The sequence below is a fragment of the Oncorhynchus clarkii genome, chromosome 3 (assembly GCF_045791955.1).
Source record: "Oncorhynchus clarkii lewisi isolate Uvic-CL-2024 chromosome 3, UVic_Ocla_1.0, whole genome shotgun sequence".
Lineage (NCBI taxonomy): Eukaryota > Metazoa > Chordata > Actinopteri > Salmoniformes > Salmonidae > Oncorhynchus > Oncorhynchus clarkii.
In genome coordinates this window covers 32,302,499-32,324,577 of record NC_092149.1, presented here as the reverse complement: position 1 = coordinate 32,324,577, position 22,079 = coordinate 32,302,499, and the positions used below count along the sequence as shown (strand labels likewise).

At 43.0% G+C, this 22,079-nt stretch overlaps 1 protein-coding gene across 4 annotated transcripts; it reads right to left on the bottom strand.

The window, feature by feature from the left end:
- Positions 1-7,698: 7,698 nt before the first annotated feature.
- LOC139393391 (putative transmembrane protein ZNF593OS) lies at positions 7,699-21,699 on the bottom strand. Of its 4 annotated transcripts, none has more exons than XR_011629785.1 (3): positions 16,521-16,813; positions 15,316-15,430; positions 7,699-8,931 (listed from the first exon to the last, which is right to left on the bottom strand). XR_011629785.1 is itself a non-coding variant. In XM_071141980.1 (3 exons), the coding sequence occupies exons 1-3, from the start codon at positions 21,348-21,350 to the stop codon at positions 8,767-8,769; spliced, it is 381 nt and encodes a 126-aa protein (XP_070998081.1). In that variant the 5' UTR covers positions 21,351-21,699; the 3' UTR covers positions 8,749-8,766. The 4 variants fall into 4 exon arrangements, 2 of the variants coding, with proteins under 2 accessions (XP_070998081.1, XP_070998080.1); XR_011629786.1 differs by lacking the exon at positions 16,521-16,813 and adding an exon at positions 15,625-15,838 and having other exon boundaries at positions 8,749-8,931; XM_071141980.1 differs by lacking the exon at positions 16,521-16,813 and adding an exon at positions 21,250-21,699 and having other exon boundaries at positions 8,749-8,931.
- Positions 21,700-22,079: the final 380 nt, after the last annotated feature.

The following is a 22,079-nucleotide window of genomic DNA, read 5'->3' as shown; positions in this document are numbered from 1 at the left end:
CCACAATCACCCAAACTCAACCCAATAGAAATGGTTTTGGATGAGTTGGACCACAGAGTGAAGGAAAAGCAGCCAACCTGTGCTCAGCGTATGTGGGAACTCCTTCAAGACTGTTGGAAAAGCATTCCAGGTAAGCTGGTTGAGAGAATGCCAAGAGTTTGCAAAGCTGTCATCAAGGCAAAGGGATGCTACTTTATTTTAGAAGAATCAAAAATATATTTTGATTTGTTTAACACTTTTTTGGTTACTACATGATTATATGTGTTAATTCATATTTTTGATGTCTTGACTATTATTTTACAATGTAGAAAATAGTCAAAATAAGGACAAACCCTTGAATGGTGTGTCCAAACTTTTGACTGTCCAAACTTTTGACTGTGTGTTTGTTAGAAAGAGATAGACAGAGAGAGAGAGGGGGGATAGGGAGATTTTTTTTAAATGCTTCTGGCGACCTAGTCTCCCCCGATGTAAGCACATAAAAAGTGAAGAGGCTTCTTACACAAACCCATTGAGATTCACACAAAGCCTCCAACATTCCTATTTACAGTGCAACGCCTATGACCCTACTTAGAAACAGGAATATAATTTGACTTAACAAGCATGTCCAAATTAAACCCAAATCTTAAAATGACTGTAAACCACAATGATAAGACTGTTTTGCTGCTATGCTCAACATCCCTCCACTGGGAACTTGTGGAGAGTATAATTCTCTAACCACTGTCTATAACTGGCCCCGGCGTCTATAGCCACAGGTTCTGACAAACAGTACTCCCTAAAAACCTGGCCTGCGAGCCAATCAACTGTTGCTTTAGCTCCTGTCGCTTCCAGCTGTGCAATGACGGGGCCAGTAGAAAACATAGAGCTGACCTACATTTCCTTGTATGGCTTTGATTATTATGAAGAGGTTTTTAGTATCAATTAAGGTGTGAGCCCTAAGTTCAAGAGAATAGACCGTGTGTACCTGAGAGATGATATTGGTAACACTTTACTTAACGGAGGTATACATAAGGCATTCATAACACTTTTATGACACCAGTCATAGCACCTTTATTAGTGTTTCAGTATCACTCAGAACAACCTTCATAATGTATTTATTCAACATCATTCATAAGGCACCTGACCCCCCCCCCCCCCCGCTTCAGTAAATTGTTACATGTCACCTATTTAGGCTAGTTTGTTGACACATGTTTGTAGACACATGTTTGTAGACATCAAATAATGAATGATTGACTCTACTCTAAGTTTCCAAACTATTTATATACTGTATGACTTTTATATATGAGCAGTCTAAGATGTCCCACAGTGTTTTTATTTAGCACTCCTGTTGAGAGGAACTGTAGCCTTGTCCTTGGGCCAGAACTAAGAGCTGTTGAATCAGATTGTAGGGTGTCAGGTGGTTGTGGTCTGTTATGTCAGAGCACTTCCTGATCGGGTTAAGCAACATCTCTTGGCAATCAATGCCTCTCTGCCCCTCGTGTTTTCTCTCACAAACGTAGTTCTGCTCATGAAATGTCTGTGGTGAAGAATTTGTAGCTATGTTATGGGAGGGTAACCCAGATGGTCACTTTTAGTATGCTCATACTTAAATCGCTCAGTGCATTGATTTTTACGAAGAAACAGGGAAACATTGTAAGGACATTTCCGAGCTCAACATTGACATAAGATGTTTGCCTTGTGTAATCTTTGTTTCAAAATAATTTGAACAACGATGAGGTTATCTGCACCAAAGATGACAACTGGCAAGAACCCATTCTGTCCTTAGGTCAATCTGGACTTAGTTTATTGTAGGGGTAGATTTACACCTAACAAAGGATCCATTTTAGAACTGTAATCTTGATGCCCAGTAGAGGGTGCTTTCTTTTTCTGTTTTCCAGTAACAGGTACCAGACAGTAACTAACAGTAACAGGTACCAGACAGTAACAGGTACCAGACAGTAACTAACAGTAAAAGGTGCCAGCCAGTAACTAACAGTAACAGGTAACAGACAGTAGCAGGTACCAGACAGTAACTAACAGTAACAGGTACCAGACAGTAGCGGGTACCAGACAGTAACTAACAGTAACAGGTACCAGACAGTAACTAACAGTAACAGGTACCAGACAGTAGCAGGTACCAGACAGTAACTAACAGTAACAGGTACCAGGCAGCAACTAACAGTAACAGGTACCAGACAGTAACAGGTACCAGACAGTAACTAACAGTAACAGGTACCAGACAGTAAGTAACAGTAACAGGTACCAGACAGTAGCAGGTACCAGACAGTAACAGGTACCAGACAGTAACTAACAGTAACAGGTACCAGACAGTAGCAGGTGCCAGACAGTAAGTAACAATAACAGGTACCAGACAGTAGGAGGTACCAGACAGTAACTAACAGTAACAGGTACCAGACAGTAACTAACAGTAACAGGTACCAGACAGTACTAACAGTAACAGGTACTAGACAGTAACTAACAGTAACAAGTACCAGACAGTAACTAACAGTAACAGGTACCAGGCAGTAGCAGGTACCAGACAGTAGCTAACAGTAACAGGTACCAGACAGTAACTAACAGTAACAGGTACCAGACAGTAACTAACAGTAACAGGGACCAGACAGTAGCTGACAGTAACAGGTACCAGACAGTAACAGGTACCAGACAGTAACTAACAGTAACAGGTACCAGACAATAACTAACAGTAACAGGTACTAGACAGTAACTAACAGTAACAGGTACCAGACAGTAACAGGTACCAGACAGTAACTAACAGTAACAGTAACAGGTACCAGACAGTATCTAACAGTAACAGGTACCAGACAGTAACTAACAGTAACAGTAACAGGTACCAGACAGTATCTAACAGTAACAGGTACCAGACAGTATCTAACAGTAACAGGTACCAGACAGTAACTAACAGTAACAGTAACAGGTACCAGACAGTATCTAACAGTAACAGGTACCAGACAGTAGCTAATAGTAACAGTTACCAGAAAGTATTTTTATTGAACCTTTATTTAACTAGGCAAGTCAGTTAAGAACAAATTCTTATTTACAATGACGGCCTACTCTGGCCAAACCCGGAAGACGCTGGGCCAATTGTGCGCCACCCTATGGGACTCCCAATCACGGCCGGATGTGATACAGTCTGGACTCAAACCAGGGACTGTAGTGATGTAGTCTTGCACTGAGATGCAGTGCCTTAGACCGCCGCGCCACTCGGGAGTCCACTCGGGAGTAGCTAACAGTAACAGGTAACAGACAGTAGCTAACAGTAACAGGTACCAGACAGTAGCGAACAAGTCTAAATAGAAAAAGCTAAAAAGATTACCACAAAAACAGAGATACTGTGTCTTGCGAAAGTATTCATCCCCTTGGCATTTTCCTATTTTTTGCCTTACATCCTGAAATGTAAATTTATTTTTGGGGGGTTTGTATCATTTTATTTATACAACATGCCTACCACTTTGAAGATGCAAAATATTTTTTATTGTGAAACAAACAAGAAATAATTGTCCTGTTGGAAGGTGAACCTCCGTCCCAGTCTCAAATCTCTGGAAGACTGAAACAGGTATCCCTCAAGAATTTGCCTGTATTCCCAGTCCCTGCCTATGAAAAACATCCCCACAGCATGATCCTGCCACTACCATGCTTCATTGTGGGGATGGTGTTCTCGGGGTGATGAGAGGTGTTGGGTTTGCGCCAGACATGGCATTTTCCTTGGTGGCCAAAAAGCTCAATTTTCAGCCTTTCAGAACAGGTATACTGAGATCATGTGACAGATCATGTGACAGATTGCACACAGGTGGACTTTGTTTAAGTAATTATGTGACTTCTGAAGGTAATTGGTTGCACCAGATCTTATTTACGGGCTTCATAGCAAAGGGGGTGAATACATATGCATGCACCACTTTTCCATTTAATTTAAACAAAACAATGGAACAATAAAAAAAAATATTTTCAGTTCACCAATTTGGACTATTTTGTGTAGGTCCATTACATGAAATCCAAATAAAAATCCATTTAAATTACAGGTTGTAATGCAACAAAATAGGAAAAACAAGGGGAATGAAAACTTTTGCAAGGCACAGTATATGTATACATTTACATATATGGTCGTAATAAAACCATGGGAAAGCCATAACAGGCCATAAGTAAACAATGTTTGAGTCCAGAGAGATAATCATAGAGTTAAGCAGCTTTCACAAAATCCTGATTAAAAAAGTTTTCGATAGACAGATGGTAAAAAAAAAACAGCTAGATTATGAGGGGGAACATGCTGCCCTACATTAATGGCTCACCAGGCCAAAGGCTGCCATGGCAGAGGGTGGAAATGATCTAAGGTCAGTTTTTGTATTTCACCAGCTAATGTCAAGATTTGGGGAGGGTGCACTGATCCTCGATCTGTGTCTTGGTAACGGAGTAACAGTGGTGGGGTTGCCACCAGTGTCGTATTCATTAGGGCCCACTGTAGCAAAACGTTTTGCAACGGAAAATCAAAAGGAGCATACGGCTCATAATAATGTCCGGAGTGGAATGGAATGGAATCCATGTGTTTGATAGTATTCCACTGATTCTGCTCCAGTCATTACCACGAGCCCGTTCATTAAGGTGCCACCAACCTACTGTGGATGCTAGAGACTGACCGGATGGGGTGTGGGTGCGTATTTGTGAAAATAAAGGTCCTATAAAACACTTATAGAGTTAATAAGTACATGTCTGTGAGCAGATACTGTGTCCTTTTGAGTGGTATTCATTTTGCAAGCCTTTCCACTGTCCCAGTAGCCATTCATTTACTTATCCATTTTTTTTTAAATAACTTAAACTAAAGACTAGAATCAATGATCACAGATACAGAGGACTAGCAAATCATTTCGTAGGGAAAGGGACAGGGGGTTTGCTCAACCCACTCAGGCCCCACAAAGTAATATAGCATTTGCAGAAAACACACATTTCTGGAACCTTCTCTGACAAATCCTCTCACTCAAGAATTGTTACGATTAGACTTGGAAGGCCACTTTGTTCTCACTTCTCTCCTAAGTGCTATTCTTTGACCTCCTCCCTCCCTTATGGTTAAAAAGGAAGCATGTTGGAGCATCATAGCAGTAGACATTTCCCCAGCCCTGAATTTCTCCCCCACCAACCTGAACCCCATCCCTTTGTCTCTGTGGCTCATATCTGGGCCGATTTCTGTGACGCATCACTGGATAGCCAATGAGAACGCTTCTTTTAGGTTTGTTGTCCCAGGCTTGCATCATGGAGACACCAATGTGGTGTTTTTGCCCAGTGATGGGCGAGACAGAACAGTAGGGTGGGGGGGGGGGGCTAGGGCCATGGGCAGAGGGACACGTGTCACCCAACGAGGCCCCATCCCTGGCCTGTCACAGAGCATCACATCTGCAAGAGAGCGTCTGAGCGAGCAATGAGCATGCATTCTCTAGCTTTAGCCCACTGACTCGTTAGTTGAAGAGGAAACGTGGAGAATAGCAGGCTCCAATCTGCCTTCTCTGGGCTTGCGATGAATAAACAAAGCGATTTTGATGTGATCCCCAGTTGATCAAGCTATCTGCCTGACTGAAGATCATTCAGAGGGAAATCGACAATATTTTGTCTACTGCTAAAAGTGCTAACAGTTTCATTATTGCTATTGGTGACTTGGGGCTAATCTATCAGACTGGTTTTCAAAAGCCAACCAAAACAAGGACAATTCAGACTTCTCGATTATGTGACAGGTTAAACCTATTCATATACCCTGATGAAGACAGCTTGGTATTACATTTTTGCATCTGAGCTCCTAGAGTGTGCGTCTTTCTTTTATTTTCAAATAAACCTATTCATATAACTACTTGAACACAAATTCCTAACACTTTAACACGACACACACTTTCTCCTAGTTCTGACAAACATCACTTAAGAGCAAGCAATGATCCTTCGATCATTAAAACATTCTTACATCTTCCACATTTTTTAAGAGCTCAATATCTATCTCCTTTATACTCATCTTCCTAAACTTTAAAGGAGGACAATGAGGAAATGAACTATTCCTTAGATCCATTTGTACCAACTCACGAGTGTGCCATTCCAACTGTTTTCTTATTTAGTACTGACAAGACTTCAGCATTCTTCAAAATAACCTGTATAAAGAACTGGACTGGTGAATCAACAAACCGTACACAAACAGCTTTCAACCCCCGTCCCTCCTGTCTGAAGTCCTCATCAGTCACCACTACCCTCTCACCCTCCCGAACATGGTCATGCTATAAGTACCTCAGATGCATAGCTTCTATACAGTCTACCCAGATATAGAAGAGAACATTCTGTAGAGATAACATGGAACAGACAAGGAGGGGCCTCAGAATGGCTGATGTTAAACCGGTGCATGAGTCACCCTCCAACCCTCGGGATGTATAATCTGCACACATTCTAAAATGAGTGCCATTGGAGAACATATAGTAACAATTCAGATTTTACTGCTTTTCTCTATTAACAAACTGTCTGACAGTAAAAGCAAAACATACTGAACAAAAATATAAACACAGCATGTAAAGTGTTGGTCCCATGTTTCATGAGCTGAAATAAAATATCCCAGAAATTTTCCAAATGCACAGAAAGTGTATTTACCTCACATTTTGGGGACAAATTTGTTACATCCCTGTTAGGGAGCATTTTTCCTTTGCAAAGATAATCCATCCACCTGACAGGTGTGGCATATCAAGAAGTTGATTAAACAACATGATCATTACGCAGGTGCAGCTTGTGCTGGAGACAATAAAAGGCCACTCTAAAATGTGTAGTTTTGTCACACAACACCACAGATGTCTCAAGTTGAGGGAGTGTGCAATTGGCATGCTGACTGCAAGAATGTCCACCAGAGATAAATGAATGTTCATTTCTCTACTATAAACCTCCTCCAACGTCATTTTAGAGAATTAGCAGTACATCCAACCGACCTCACAACCGCAGACCAAGTGTAACAACGCCAGCCCAGGACCCCCACATCTGGCTTCTTCACCTGCGGGACCGTCTGAGACCAGCCACTCAGACAGCTGATGAAACTGAGGAGTATTTCTGTATGCATTAAAGCCCTTTGTGCTGAAAGAATAATTCTGATTGGCTGGGCCTGGCTGCCAGTGGGTGAGCCAGTATCCCAAGTGGGTTGGCCTATGCTCTCCCAGGCCCACCCATGGCTGCACCCCTGCCCAGTCATGTGAAATCCATAGATTAGGGGCAAAGAAAATTCAATAAATCAATTTCCTTATATGAACTGTAACTCAGTAAGATCATTGAAATTATTGCGTTTATATTTTTGTTCGGTATAGATTAAAACATTGCCCTGTGATTTTGCCACCACTGTTAAATTGGTGCAGGAGGGGCAACGAATTTGATGGCAAACTGGTACAGACTACAGACACAGATGCCCCAGTTATGATGAAGACAACGGCTGTCTGGAGCCCTGAACACTTCCTGTTGCGTGCAGACGGCACGCTCCTGCGGACACCAGACACCATGCGATACAGGAAGTGGTGCTGCAACAGAGTCTAATATGCCAAATCCAACCAAGCTGCTATTGAGCTGAAATGGTGGGGCAAGATCATCTTTTCACAGAAAAAATTAGATTAAAGAAGTTCCCCTAAACTAAATAGTGATAAAATGCTTGTTCACATCAGTTTTTCCAAAATTCCCAAACACCTTAAAATCATTACTAAACTGCCACAGTTCTTATTATTCAAGTCACAGCTTTATTCAAGTCACAGCTTTTCTATAAAAATATCACAGAAATATACATTCATGGTTATCATCCTTTAGAAAAACTGAATGTGACAGTCTTAACGAAGAGATTAAAAGCTGCACACCCATGCAACGTTTACTAAAGTTAGAATATTTGTGGTAACACCTAGTAGCTATTGCAGATCGAGTTCTTTAAAGAAAGCCACACATTTTTATCAAGACTTTAAATCTAGAAACATTGTGAAAAACAAAGTTGTGATTTAAGTGCCTTTCTTTCATATATTTGGATAAGCAAGTTCCCAAAACGTTAAAATACTTAATTTCACCAGTAATGTACGGTTGTGTGTGTCTGACATTAACAGATATTGAACATGTGTGGAATTATTTACCAGTTTGAGACTCCTCAACATCTAGTTCACATGGCTCACTTTTATTTTTTTTAACAATAAGGAATTACAAAAAACCTAAGAGGGTTCCTTTCTTCCCACTTTCAACCACACTACGGGCCCGCCTTCAGTCATTACTAGATACATCTCAAGTGCAGATAGCCTTCCCTTAATTAAAAAATAATTACTGTTCAGTTATTTTAGACAAACTTGTCATATAGTTGGCAAGATTCACTGGCAAGATTCACAGTACATTAGAATATTCAGTTAAGCATTTCTCTATCCCTTTTTAGCTCAGAACAGTATTGACGGCATCCTGCACGCATGTACCCTGGCAACGACTGAAGCAGGGGCCCAGCCTGACCATAGACAGCTGGTTGTACTTTTTACCCCCCAAACTTTATCAGGACCACACAAACCCCACCATGGGCCTTTCCGACATACAACACCCCCCCCCCCAAAAGAATCGACCCACAAGGTCCTCCAACATCCATTGGGGTGAAAAATGAAGATACCCTTAACAGCAGCAGCCCCCGAATTCTCCTCGCAGTGAGAGTGATCCCAGTAAAACTCCAGTGTCTGAACCCTGTACCCTGACTACGACTGATTGGTTGTGAAAAGGTGTTGTTCATCTCCATGGGGGGGGGGGGGGGGGGGGGGGGGGGGGGTCTCTTCAGGGCGTATGGGGATCTCTTCTCTTCTGGAGCCTATGGACCTTCTCAGTCATCCGTTTGGCACTGTAGTAGGACAGGCTCAGGCCCATGATGGCCAGCATCATGGCTATCTGGTTGACCGCGCGGTCCTGTGGCTGGGTCTGCACCTCACCCGCCACCTGTCTCTGTAGAGAGAACACACAAAAGGAAAAAGTTGAGTTATCAACATATGGGTCGTAAAACATATCTGAACCAAATCTGGAAAAACAAAACCAATGCCTTAGGCAACATTTAAGTCAAAGATTCTATAAAAAGATCATTGAATGTGACGAAACATGAAAATGTACAGAAAAAAAAAAACATGCAATAAAGCTTCTTCCTTTCAAAAACGATACCTAAAACCCAACTTCCCCAACAACACCAGTGTTCCACATATCCACGGTGCCCAGGCTTGTGGTTAGAACAGTTATTAAACATTTAGAGAGGGCAAGGAAATATTTTAGCAAGAAGGGGGCACAATGTTCTTGGTACACAAGACTGGTCTGTTCCAGGCTCTTTGCATGCTATACCAAAGGGCAGATGCAGAAGGTCCCTGAACACCGGGAGGGTATGTGGACTCCGTACAATACAGCCCCCTTCTTTGCCCTCCATTATCCCTGGAGGGCCTCAAAGCAAATAAGATAAGACTCCATTTTAAGCTCAGGCGTTTAGAGAGCACTGCCATATCTTTAGTGGAAAAGGCCTCTGGATACACCTGCAAGATTACAACTACATGACCAAAAGTATGTGGACACCTGCTCATCGAACAGCTCACTCCAAAATCATGGGCATTAATATGGAGTTGGTCCCCCTCTTTGCTGCGTTAACAGCATTCACACTTCTGGGAAGGCTTTCCTCTAGATGTTGGAGCATTGCTGCGGGGACTTGCTTCCATTCAATCACAAGGGCATAACTGATGTTGGGCGATTAGGCCTGGCTTGCAGTCGGCGTTCCAATTCATACTAAAGGTGTTTTATGGGGTTGAGGTCAGGCCAGCCAAGTTATTCAACACCGATCTCGACAAACCATCTCTGTATGGACCTCATTTTGTGCACGGGGGCATTATCAAGCTGGAACAGGAAAGGGCCTTCCCCAAACTGTTGCCACAAAGAATCATCTATTCTAGAATGTCATCGTATGCTGTAGCATTAAGATTTCTCTTCACTGGAACCAAGGGGCCTAGCCCGAACCATGAAAAAATAGTCCCAGGACATTATTCCTCCTCAACACTTTACAGTTGGCATTATGCGTTCGTGCGCTATGCATCCTGGCATCTGCCAGATGGTGAAGCATGATTCATCACTCCAGAGAAAGCGTTTCCACTGCTTTACACCACTCCAGCCAACACTTGGCATTGCGCATGGTGACCTTAGGCTTGTGTGCAGCTGCTCGGCCATGGAAACCCACTTCATGCAGCTCCTGACCAACAGCTATTGTGCTGATGTTGCTTCCAGGGGCCGTTTGGAACTCGTGGTGAGTGTTGCAACCGATGACAGGCGCGCTTCAGCACTTGGCGGTCACGTTTTGTGAGCTTGTGTGGCCTACCACTTTGTGGCTGAGCCGTTGTTGCTCCCAGACATTTCCACTTCACAATAACAGTACTTACAGTTAACTGGGGCAGCTCTAGTAGGGCAGAAATTTGCCGAACTGACTTGTTGTAAAGGTGGCATCCTATGATGGTGCCACGTTGAACGTTACCGAGCTCTCCAGTAAGTCCATTCTAGTGTTTGTCTATGGAGATTACATGGCTGTGTGCTTGATTTTATACACCTGTCAGGAACGGGTGTGCTTGAAAAAGTCAAATCCATTAATTTGAAGGGGTGTCTGCATACTTTTGTATCTATAGTGTATATATGGAAGTGTTATTGGAGAGGTCTGGGGCTCAGAGGAGATGAGTTAAATGCGGAAGACACATTTCAGTGGAATGCATTTTGTTCTACAACTGACTAGGTTTCTCCCTTTCCTTTCAAATTAGGATTTTAGAGACATCTTGCATTCAGGTGGACATAGGCAATCCCGCTACCTGGGCGGCAGGTAGCTTAGTGGTTAGAGTGTTGGGCCAGTAACCGAAAGGTTGCTAGATCGAATCCCCGAGATGACAATTTAAAAATCTGTCATTCTGCCCCTGAACAAGGCAGTTAACCCACTGTTCCTAGGCAGTCATTGTAAATAATAACTTTTTATTTAACTAGGTAATAAGAACAAGGTACAATACATTTAAAAAATAAAATAGAGAATCTTGATTTACTAACCAGATGTACAGTTGAAGTCGGAAGTTTACATACACCTTAGCCAAATACATTTAAACTCAGTTTTTCACAATTCCTGACATTTAATCCTAGTAATAATTCCCTGTTTTAGGTTAGTTAGGATCACCACTTTATTTTAATGTGAAATGTCAGAATAATAGTAGAGAGAATGATTTATTTCAGCTTTTATTTCTCTCATCACATTCCCATTGTGTCAGAAGTTGACATACACTCAATTAGTATTTGGTAGCATTGCCTTTAAATTGTTTAACTTGGGTCAAATGTTTTGGGTAGCCTTCTACAAGCTTCCCACAATAAGTTGGGTGAATTTCTCCTGACAGAGCTGGTGCAACTGAGTCAGGTTTGAAGGCCTCCTTGCTCGCACACACTTTTTCAGTTCTGCCCACACATTTTCTATAGGATTGAGGTCAGCGCTTTGTGATGGCCACTCCAATACCTTGACTTTGATGCCCTTAATCCATTTTGCCACAACTTTGGAAGTATGCTTGGGGTCATTGTCCATTTGGAAGACCCATTTGCAACCAAGCTTTAACTTCTTGACTGGGGTTTTGAGATGTTTCTTCAATAAATCCACATACTTTTTCTTCCTCATGATGCCATCTATTTTGTGAAGTGCACCAGTCCCTCCTGCAACAAAGCAGCACCACAACATGACGCTGCCACCCTCGTGCTTCACAGTTGGGATGGTGTTCTTCAGCTTGCAAGCCTCACCCTTTTTCCTCCAAACATATGCATGGACATTATGACCAAACAGTTATATACACTGCTCAAAAAAATAAAGGGAACACTAAAATAACACATCCTAGATCTGAATGAATGAAATATTCTTATTAAATACTTTTCTTTACATAGTTGAATGTGCTGACAACAAAATCACACAAAAATTATCAATGGAAATCAAATGTATCAACCCATGGAGGTCTGGATTTGGAGTCACACTCAAAATTAAAGTGGAAAACCACACTACAGGCTGATCCAACTTTGATGTAATGTCCTTAAAACAAGTCAAAATGAGGCTCAGTAGTGTGTGTGGCCTCCACGTGCCTGTATGACCTCCCTACAACGCCTGGGCATGCTCCTGATGAGGTGGCGGATGGTCTCCTGAGGGATCTCCTCCCAGACCTGGACTAAAGCATCCGCCAACTCTTGGACAGTCTGTGGTGCAACGTGGCGTTGGTGGATGGAGTGAGACATGATGTCCCAAATGTGCTCAATTGGATTCAGGTCTGGAGAACAGGCGGGCCAGTCCATAGCATCAATGCCTTCCTCTTGCAGGAACTGCTGAAACACTCCAGCCACATGAGGTCTAGCATTGTCTTCCTCCAGTTGGCCCAGGAGGAACCCAGGGTCAACTGCACCAGCATATGGTCTCACAAGGGGTCTGAGGATCTCATATCGGTACCTAATGGCAGTCAGGCTACCTCTGGCGAGCACATGGAGGGCTGTGCGGCCCCCCCAACGAAATGCCACCCCACACCATGACTGACCCACCGCCAAACCGTTCATGCTGGAGGATGTTGCAGGCAGCAAAACGTTCTCCACGGCGTCTCCAGACTTTGTCACGTCTGTCACTGGTGCTCAGTGTGAACCTGCTTTCATCTGTGAAGAGCACAGGGCGCCAGTGGCGAATTTGCCAATCTTTGTGTTCTCTGGCAAATGCCAAACGTCCTGCACGGTGTTGGGCTGTAAGCACAACCCCCACCAGTGGACATCGGGCCCTCATACCACCCTCATGGAGTCTGTTCTGACCGTTTGAGCAGACACATGCACATTTGTGGCCTGCTGGAGGTCATTTTGCAGGGCTCTGGCAGTGCTCCCCCTTGCACAAAGGCGGAGGTAGCGGTCCTGCTGCTGGGTTGTTGCCCTCCTACGGCCTCCTCCACATCTCCTGATGTACTGGCCTGCCTCCTGGTAGCGCCCCCATGCTCTGGACACTACGCTGACAGACACAGCAAACCTTCTTGCCACAGCTCGCATTGATGTGCCATCCTGGATGAGCTGCACTACCTGAGCCACTTGTGTGGGTTGTAGACTCCGTCTCATGCTACCACTAGAGTGAAAGCACCGTCAGCATTCAAAAGTGACCAAAACATCAGCCAGGAAGCATAGGAACTGAGAAGTGGTCTGTGGTCACCACCTGCAGAACCACTCCTTTATTGGGGGTGTCTTGCTAATTGCCTATAATTTCCACCTGTTGTCTATTCCATTTGCACAACAGCATGTGAAATTTATTGTCAATCAGTGTTGGTTCCTAAGTGGACAGTTTGATTTCACAGAAGTGTGATTGACTTGGAGTTACATTGTGTTGTTTAAGTGTTCCCTTTATTTTTTTGAGCAGTGTATTTTTGTTGCATCAGATCAGTACAATCTTTGTCCCCATGTGCAGTTGCAAAACATAGTCTGGCTTTTTTTGGCGGTTTTGGAGCAGTGGCTTCTTCCTTGCTGAGTGGCCTTTCAGGTTATGTCGATATAGGACTCGTTTTACTGTGGATATAGATACTTTTGTACCCGTTTCCTCCAGCATCTTCACAAGGTGCTTTGCTGTTGTTCTGGGATTGACTTGCACTTTTCACACCAAAGTACGTTCATCTCTAGGAGACAGAACGAGTCTCCTTCCTGAGCGGTATGACGGCTGCGTGGTCCCATGGTGTTTATACTTGCGTACTATTGTTTGTACAGATGAACATGCTACCTTCAGGTGTTTGGAAACTGCTCCCAAGGATGAACCAGACTTGTGGAGGTCTACGATTGTTTTTCTTAGGTCTTGGCTGATTTATTTTGATTTTCCCATGATGTCAAGCAAAGAGGCACTGAGTTTAAAGGTAGGCCTTGAAATACATCCACAGGTACACCTCCAATAGGCTAATTGACATAATTTGAGTCAATCAGAAGCTTCTAAAGCCATAACATGATTTTCTGGAATTTTCCAAGCTGTTTAAAAGGCACAGTCAACTTAGTGCATGTAAACTTCTGACCCACTGGAAATGTGATACAGTGAATTATAGGTGAAGTAATCTGTCATTAAAACGAGTTTTAATGTCTCCAACCTAAGTGTATGTAAACTTCCGACTTCAACTTACTGTATCTGAAAGCATAATAACCATCATGAACCATAAATTCAAACCAGAATGCAGAGAATCCTCACTACCATCACACATATTCAATTCCTCCTACCACAAAGCAATTATCACAGCAACATGTGTAATTTTATGTAACAACGAGTCACTTTCTCCTAAAGTCTGTATTTGGGGTATTTGTTTTCCAATTAGTTGAAATATCAGAGAAAATAATTTCCACAAATGATTACATGCATCACATTCATGACCGTAAAGGATTATTGCGGCGGCGGAGGAACAAAAGAAAGAGGGAGGAAATAATATCACTAGCATTAGCGTCAATACTAATCATATCAGTGGCTTTGTTGATGAAAGCAGATTGTGCGACAGACTGGTCCTGGGGAAAGTGGCTACTATTATACACCAGTCCCAGATTCCCGCCTGGCTGAATTCAACATGGACTGACAAGTTAGTGTTGGTCATGCCGTTTTAACAACTGGTCACTTGCACCGTTTAGAGTCCACAGTAAAACTGTGGGGGAAACACGGGGGAAACACTACTTAATTTTAAGAGGATTAGAGGCCGTTTTCATTAGCTTTTAGCTACTGGATGTGAGGAGAGAAACCATGGCCTTGGAGTAACGCTCAAATACTCTGACGTGGTCCATTTTTCATTTTGCTTACATCCACATCTGAGCCAAGGGGGAAGTTAAACCTTGTCACGGTGCTCTTACATTCCAAGTCGAGTGAATCATAACTCCCTCATAAGAGATACATCTTAGCTGACATTTCTTAAGTCAACAAGGACTCTAATTCAACAAAAAACACACACAAAAAAAAAAAAAATTGGTCATGGCCATTGTTATTCAAGCGTAAAGATCAGCAAATACCAAACTGTGGCAAGGAGAATAGGAATTTCATTGACTGGGTGGGAGCGGATATGCTGCCCATATGACTAATTTCTAATGCATCTGCGACTCTAGAACACAATACTGTTTTTCTGAACTTGAATTACTTTTTTTTTCATTTTTTTTTTTTCAAGTGTTGACGATTCCACATGGACTGCATCTTTACATGATTCAGTGCTGACTCACTGTAACAAGTCATATCAATAAGTAGAGAAATGTCAATATATTTCCTTCCGCATGAATTCATACAGTATTAGGCACAAAACCCCAATGAAAGGCCGTCAATAGTTTACAAACCTGTAGGAGGCGGAAGTATCCAGGGGTCAGCCTGCCCAGTCTGATGATCATGTCTGTAGTGGGTCTGGGGTTGGTTTCTTTGCGAGGTGTGTTGATGCAGCTCTGGTCTGGAGACCTGAAGAGAAAGAGATAATGGAGTCACTCCATTGGCCCACTAAGCCAATAGGAAACCATAATTCATCCCATGTGTAGAGGCATACGGATGCCTCAATTAAAACAAATATATATGTTTTTAGAACCATCCAAGTAGAAGACAATAGCATCAAACTAAACTTTGTTGAACACTGAGGAAGACAAAAGTGTGCTTACAAATTAAACCAAAGCCTATCTTCAAGTTTGATACCGGTGTCAGACTGGCATTATGAGAAACGAGGCAGTTTTCTATGTTTGCAAATAAACTCAAACCATCTGAACGGCTTTGAGGAAGGGAACAGTTCTTGCCTGAGGCGAGGACTATGAACAAACCCAGTCTCCCTGATCCGGTCATGTCCAGTGCAGTCTAGTCTAGTTGCAGACAAACCCATCCAGAAAAGAGTGCCATTGTCAAAACTAACATCTGGTCTGGTTTTGGACCTGACACCATTTCTCAGAACCTTTAAAAAATGTTTCATAATAATCTCCAATCGGCATGCCTGAACTAGATCTGACGAGGGAAACAATGCTGCTATTCATGAAGCCGTAAACTTAGACTCGAGTCGAAAAACGTTACATTCATTCAGCCTCTGAAGATATCACATGTAATGAGTGATCATCTTGATTGTTATCATGCCAATTTAAGGAATTCCCTCAACACTAAATTCGGGACAATATTCCAGATCTTATTCAAAAGTAACAACCATAATTGGAAAGAGCCCAGTTCTATCCTTAAAAAAAAAGTTCAATTGTATTTTTTCTTTACTTCCAGCTGCTTGAGTGGCTTGCTTTGAAGTACATTCCTGCGAGATGCGGAAAACTGAGCGATAGTGCTCCAACTCACAAGTCAAGTAAACAGGACCAGCTGTGTGTGGTGGTGGGGGGCACTAAAGAGATCCTAACTAACTCATTATGACACCATCTAAATGCATCTCTCCATGACCAATAACATGGGTCTTATGTCGAAGTTCACCAAGTTCACCGCATCAATAACAACCATTTCACTGGGGAGGCAAGGGGAAAAGCTGGCAGTGTGCAGGGAAGGTAGAAACGTGAGGGATTCATATGCCAACCTGGTTGCGATTACACCCTTTTGTTCAGGCAAAAAGGAGGAATGCGGCAAAAAAATGACTTGAAATTCAGGGTTTCCGACTTGCTCCAGGGAAAAAGGTGGTCCGGAATGCAGTCGTAAAAAAAAAAGTTGGATCCTCCACACCTTCCACAGGCTCTGTGGTGGTAAAGATCCTGTGGCTGCTACTCCAACTGGCCAGTCTAACCTCCAACCATCTAGCGCCCAGCCAACCAAAGAGCACCTGGTAGTTTGGGTACCCAACAGTGTGACGGGAGAACTACTGAGAAAGCTTCAGCTTTGTGCTCCGCCCTTTTATATAGCCCGGTCTCACCCAACCAGATCTGCAGACTTGCCCAACACACACACACACACACACACACACACACACAGCTGTCGAAATGCATCAATCTCTGTGGCTTGCGCTCTAACACACATAAGCCCAACCCACCTCCCCATAGTGTAAAAACTCTTTGCGACCTGTCAGATGGTATTTGCTCATCCAGCCAACAAAGTGGAAAGAGAGAAAAAAATACAAATAAAGAGTTCATAAGCTTAAAAGGCACACGTCTAAGGGAACATGCGTGTCAACGCATTGGATTATGTAACAACGTAGACCTGCCCTCAGGAATGATATGTGAGAAAGTAAATTATGGCATTGCTTGACATCCATACTGTTAATGGACAATGACCTCACAGCCTTGTAGTAGTATCCCATCATCATGCCATGCTAGATCAATGTCCCTTTGGGCAATGCTATTTGATGTGTTCTATATCTTTGAAGGGTTCCTTCACTACTAAACTATCAAAAAATTTGTTACTACAGAGATTCATGGCCAATCACCTTGTGGCCAAGATCACACAGTAGACCAATCCAAAGCTTTCTTTTAAATCTGTCAGCAAAGCAGGGGTCCGATAAACAACCTTAAAATAAAGTAATCTGATTGTTGGGTCTCCTTTCAAATAATCCGATGAGGAGATTAAATTAAGTCAATCTTTGGCTTTGAACAGGTTCTCGGTCAACATCCTCAAAGCTAATAAAGAACATACTGATATCAATTTATCCAATGTAATTTAAATTGACAAAATCAGGGACACTTGTCTGGTAAACCAATTTGGGGAATTGTAGCTCTGGAACGTTTTGGATGTCGAGGTTCGGATATAGGCTAAATCTATTAAAAATATTAGTACAGTGAAAGAAACATCCACCCTTGTCAATACATCCTCTCAAATGACATGGGAACATAGCTTTCAGATCAAGCTATAAAATGCCTGCCCAAGAGCCACTGTCAGACCAGGAAGAGAGGGACAGAGAGGCTATGGAAAAACACAAAAGAGATGGGATGGGGAGAGAGAGAGCGAGAGAGCGAGCGAGCGAGAGCAGCAGCAGCCCTCCAAAAATATCTAATCTCTCTCTCAATTCAATTTAAGAGCTTTATTGGCATGGGAAACATACGTTCACATTGCCAAAGCAAGTGAAGTAGATAAAAAAAAAAAAGTGAAATAAACAATACAAATTGACATTAAACATTACTCAGAAGTTCCAAAAGAGTAAAATACATTTCAAATATCTATATACAGTGTTGTAACGATGTGCAAATGGTTGAAGTACAAAAGGTAAAATAAACAAATATGGGTTGTATTTACAATGGTGTTTGTTCTTCACTGGTTGCCCTTTTCTTATGGCAACAGGTCACAAATATTGCTGCTGTGATGTCACACTGTGGTATTCCACCCAGTAGATATGGGAGTTTATCAAAATTGGGTTTTGTTTTTTAAATCTTTGTTGATCTGTGTAATCTGAAGGAAACATGTGTCTCTAAGATGGTCATACATTTGGCAGGAGGTTAGGAAGTGCAGCTCAGTTTCCACCTCATTTTGTGGGCAGTGTACATGGTCTGTCTTCTCTGGAGAGCCAGGTCTGCCTACGGCGGCCTCTCTCAATAGCAAGGCTATGCTCACTTAGTCTGTACATAGTCAAAGCTTTCCTTAAGTTTGGGTCAGTCACAAGTGGTCAGGTATTCTGCCACTGTGTACTCTCTGTTTAGGGCCAAATAACATTCTAGTGTGGAAAGAATTGACGACAAATTGAGCAATGTGTCAGGTAATTATATTTTCTCATGATTTGATTGGGTTCAATTGTGTTGCTGTCCTGGGGCTCAGTTTGTGTTAGTGAACAGAGCCACAGGACCAGCTTGCTTAAGGGACTCTTCTCCAGGTTCATCTCTCTGTAGGTGATCTTTGTTATGGAAGGTTTGGGAATCACTTCCTTTAAGGTGGTTGTGGAATTTAACATCTCTTTTCTGAATTTTGATAAATAGCAGCCTAATTCTGCTTTGCATGCATTATTTGGTGTTTTACATTGTAAACAGAGGATATTTTTGCAGTATTCAAATCTCTCTCTCAGACACAGGAGCATTAAAACTGTCATTAGCTTCATGTTTCTGCTGCACCAGTCTCATGAGCACATACAGCAAGCCCCCAAACTCACAGCCAATGACAGCCTTCCAAAGCTCCTTCCTCCCTCCCATCTTCCTGCATCCTCAATCCCCCTACTGTTCCCATCTAAAACAACTCGGGGGTTTCTCCACTGAGGGATGTGGGCTGATAAATGGTGAGAGCTGGAGGCATCAGCAGCTGAGACTGTGCTACTGTCAGAGCTTCAATCTCTCCTCAGAGCCACCGATCTGATAGCAATGACTCCGCATCAGCATTACAGCACATCATAAAGCTGATCGACTTAAAAGTTGTGTGATCTCCATTCTCCCCAGCGCTTACCGGGCTTAAAGACCTACACTCCACGTCACATGACCCTAGTGTGTGCACTACCGTTTCCATATTTCCTCATTATGACCGTAGTGTGTGCACTACCGTTTCCATATTTCCTCATTATGACCGTAGTGTGTGCACTACCGTTTCCATATTTATTCATGATGACTGTAGTGTGTGCACTACCGTTTCCATATTTATTCATGATGACTGTAGTGTGTGCACTACCGTTTCCATATTTCCTCATTATGACCATAGTGTGTGCACTACCGTTTCCATATTTCCTCATTATGACCATAGTGTGTGCACTACCGTTTCCATATTTCCTCATTATGACCATAGTGTGTGCACTACTGTTTCCATATTTCCTCATTATGACCATAGTGTGTGCACTACCGTTTCCATATTTCCTCATTCGAGCAGCAAGAGGAGTAGCGATAAGCCATGCCGACGTGTAGACGTAGAGCATGCTCGCATTGACTGGCTTCTTTGTTTCTGTGGCGTAGGGTGGAAATCAGACCTGGTCAAGGGGCTTGCATATGGTCAGATTAATTGAATCTTTCATCAAGAGGGGAAAACATCACCACAATCTCCCCAGCCAAGCCCCCTATGTCTGTGATTGTCGTGATTCACAGGCAAGCCATCAGCTGTGTGTGAAGGAGTCCCAGGCTCAAAATGAAAGGGGGGGTGAGAGATTTTCTTGGAAATAGGAGGGCCACCATTTCCGTCACATCTTTGCAGTGTGGCTTGGGGGGGGGGGTGATGACAATCATCAATTGGTACTGAGACATTGATTACGTTGCTTAATGAATGAATGTAAAGATTACATAATGCTTGATGCTTCTAGGAATCTCACATATCAATACATTATCACCATATTATGCACTCTTGACTCGTGTGGGAGGGGTGGATGGGGGACGTGTAGTCTGATCGGAGATACAGCACCAGAAGTGAACATGTGAAAGGTTAGCTATCAGGTTAGTCCGGAAAAAAGGTCAAACTTATTCATAACTAGATTGTATAGTTAATGCATACAGTCCATGCATATAGGCCTAGAGGCATTCTAAACAAGAGCCAAACCAACATAGCTAGTACTTGGTGAGAGGTGAACATATAGGCCTTTTGTGCTTTTTAAAAACAACCAAACAGCAAATTCCAAATGACAAACACCCGCGCGTTAAGTTATGCCAATCCCTGGCATGTAATTAACCGGAAACGGTGTTACAGAATTTCACATACCATGCCACCCCTCATCCCCCTATATGACCCCTCCCCTCCAGACATGCCATTGCCATTTTAAATGACCTCATTGTTCTCCTAGCTTTTCCCAGTCAAAGCCCCTATACCACCACCTCAAACCTGGAATGAAGGATCACTGCTGCCACCTGCCTCTTGCATGTGTGAACAACTACCATTACAGTTACAGTATTTACACATATAGTAGTACCTTTCTCAGTTAAACTAACAAATTGTAGTAAAACCTTTTTGATTTACCAAATAAAATAAAAATGTATTGGTCACATACACATGGTTAGCAGATGTTAATGCAAGTGTAGCGAAATTCTTGTGCTTCTAGTTCAGACAGCACAGTAATATCTAACAAGTAATCTAAAAAATCCCCAACAACTACCTAACACACACACACACACAAAAAAGGGGGTGAATGAGAATATGTACATATAAATATATGGATGGGTGATGGCCGTGCGGCATAGACTAGGTGCAATAGATGGTATAAAATACAGTATATACATATGAGATGAGTAATGTAAGATATGTTAACATTATTCAAGTGGCATTGTATAAAGTGACTAGTGATCCATTTGTTAAAGTGGCCAGTGATTGGGTCTCCATTTAGCCAGCAGCCTCTCTGAGTTAGTGATTGCTATTTAGCAGTCTGATGGCCTTGAGATCAAAAAACAGCTTTGATCTCTCAGTCCCAGCTTTGATGTACCTGTACTGACCTCACTTTCTGGATGGTAACGGGGTGAACAGGCAGTAGCTCAGGTGGTTGTCTTTGATTATCTTTTTGGCCTTCCTGTGACATCAGTGCTATAGGTATCATGGAGGACAGGTAGTTTGCTCCCGGTGATGCGTTGTGCAGACCGCACCACCCTCTGGAGGGCCTTGCAGTTGAGGGCAGAGCAGTTGCTGTACCAGGTTGTGATACAGCCCGACAGGATGCTCTCGATTGTGGATCTGTAAAAGTTAGTCAGAGTTTTGGGTGACAAGCCAAATTTCTTCAGCCTCCTGTGGTTGAAGAGGCGCTCCCTCTGCTGTTTCCTGAAGTCCACGATCATCTCACTCAGCGTCAACAAAATAAAGGAGAGGTTGTTTTCCTGACACCACACTCCAAGTGCCCTCACCTCCTCCCTGTAGACTGTCTCGCTGTTGTTGGTAATCAAGCCCACTATTGTTGTGTCATCTGCAAACTTGATGATTGAGTTGGAGGCGTGCATGGCCACACAGTTGTGGGTGAACAGGGAGTACAGGTGTGTGTGGGGGGGGGGGGTCTGAGCACACACCCTTGTGGGGCCCCAGTGTTGAGGGTCAGCGAGGTGGAGATGTTGTTTCCTACCTTCACCACCACCTGGGGGTGGCCGGTCAGAAAGTCCAGGACCCAATTACACAGGGCGGGGTTGAGGCCCAGGGCCTCCAGCTTGATGATGAGCTTGGAGGGTACTATGGTGTTGAATGCTGAGCTGTAGTCAATGAACAGCATTCTTACATAGGTATTCCTCTTGTCCAGATGGGATAGGGCAGTGTGCAGGCGAATGCATCGTCTGCGGACCTG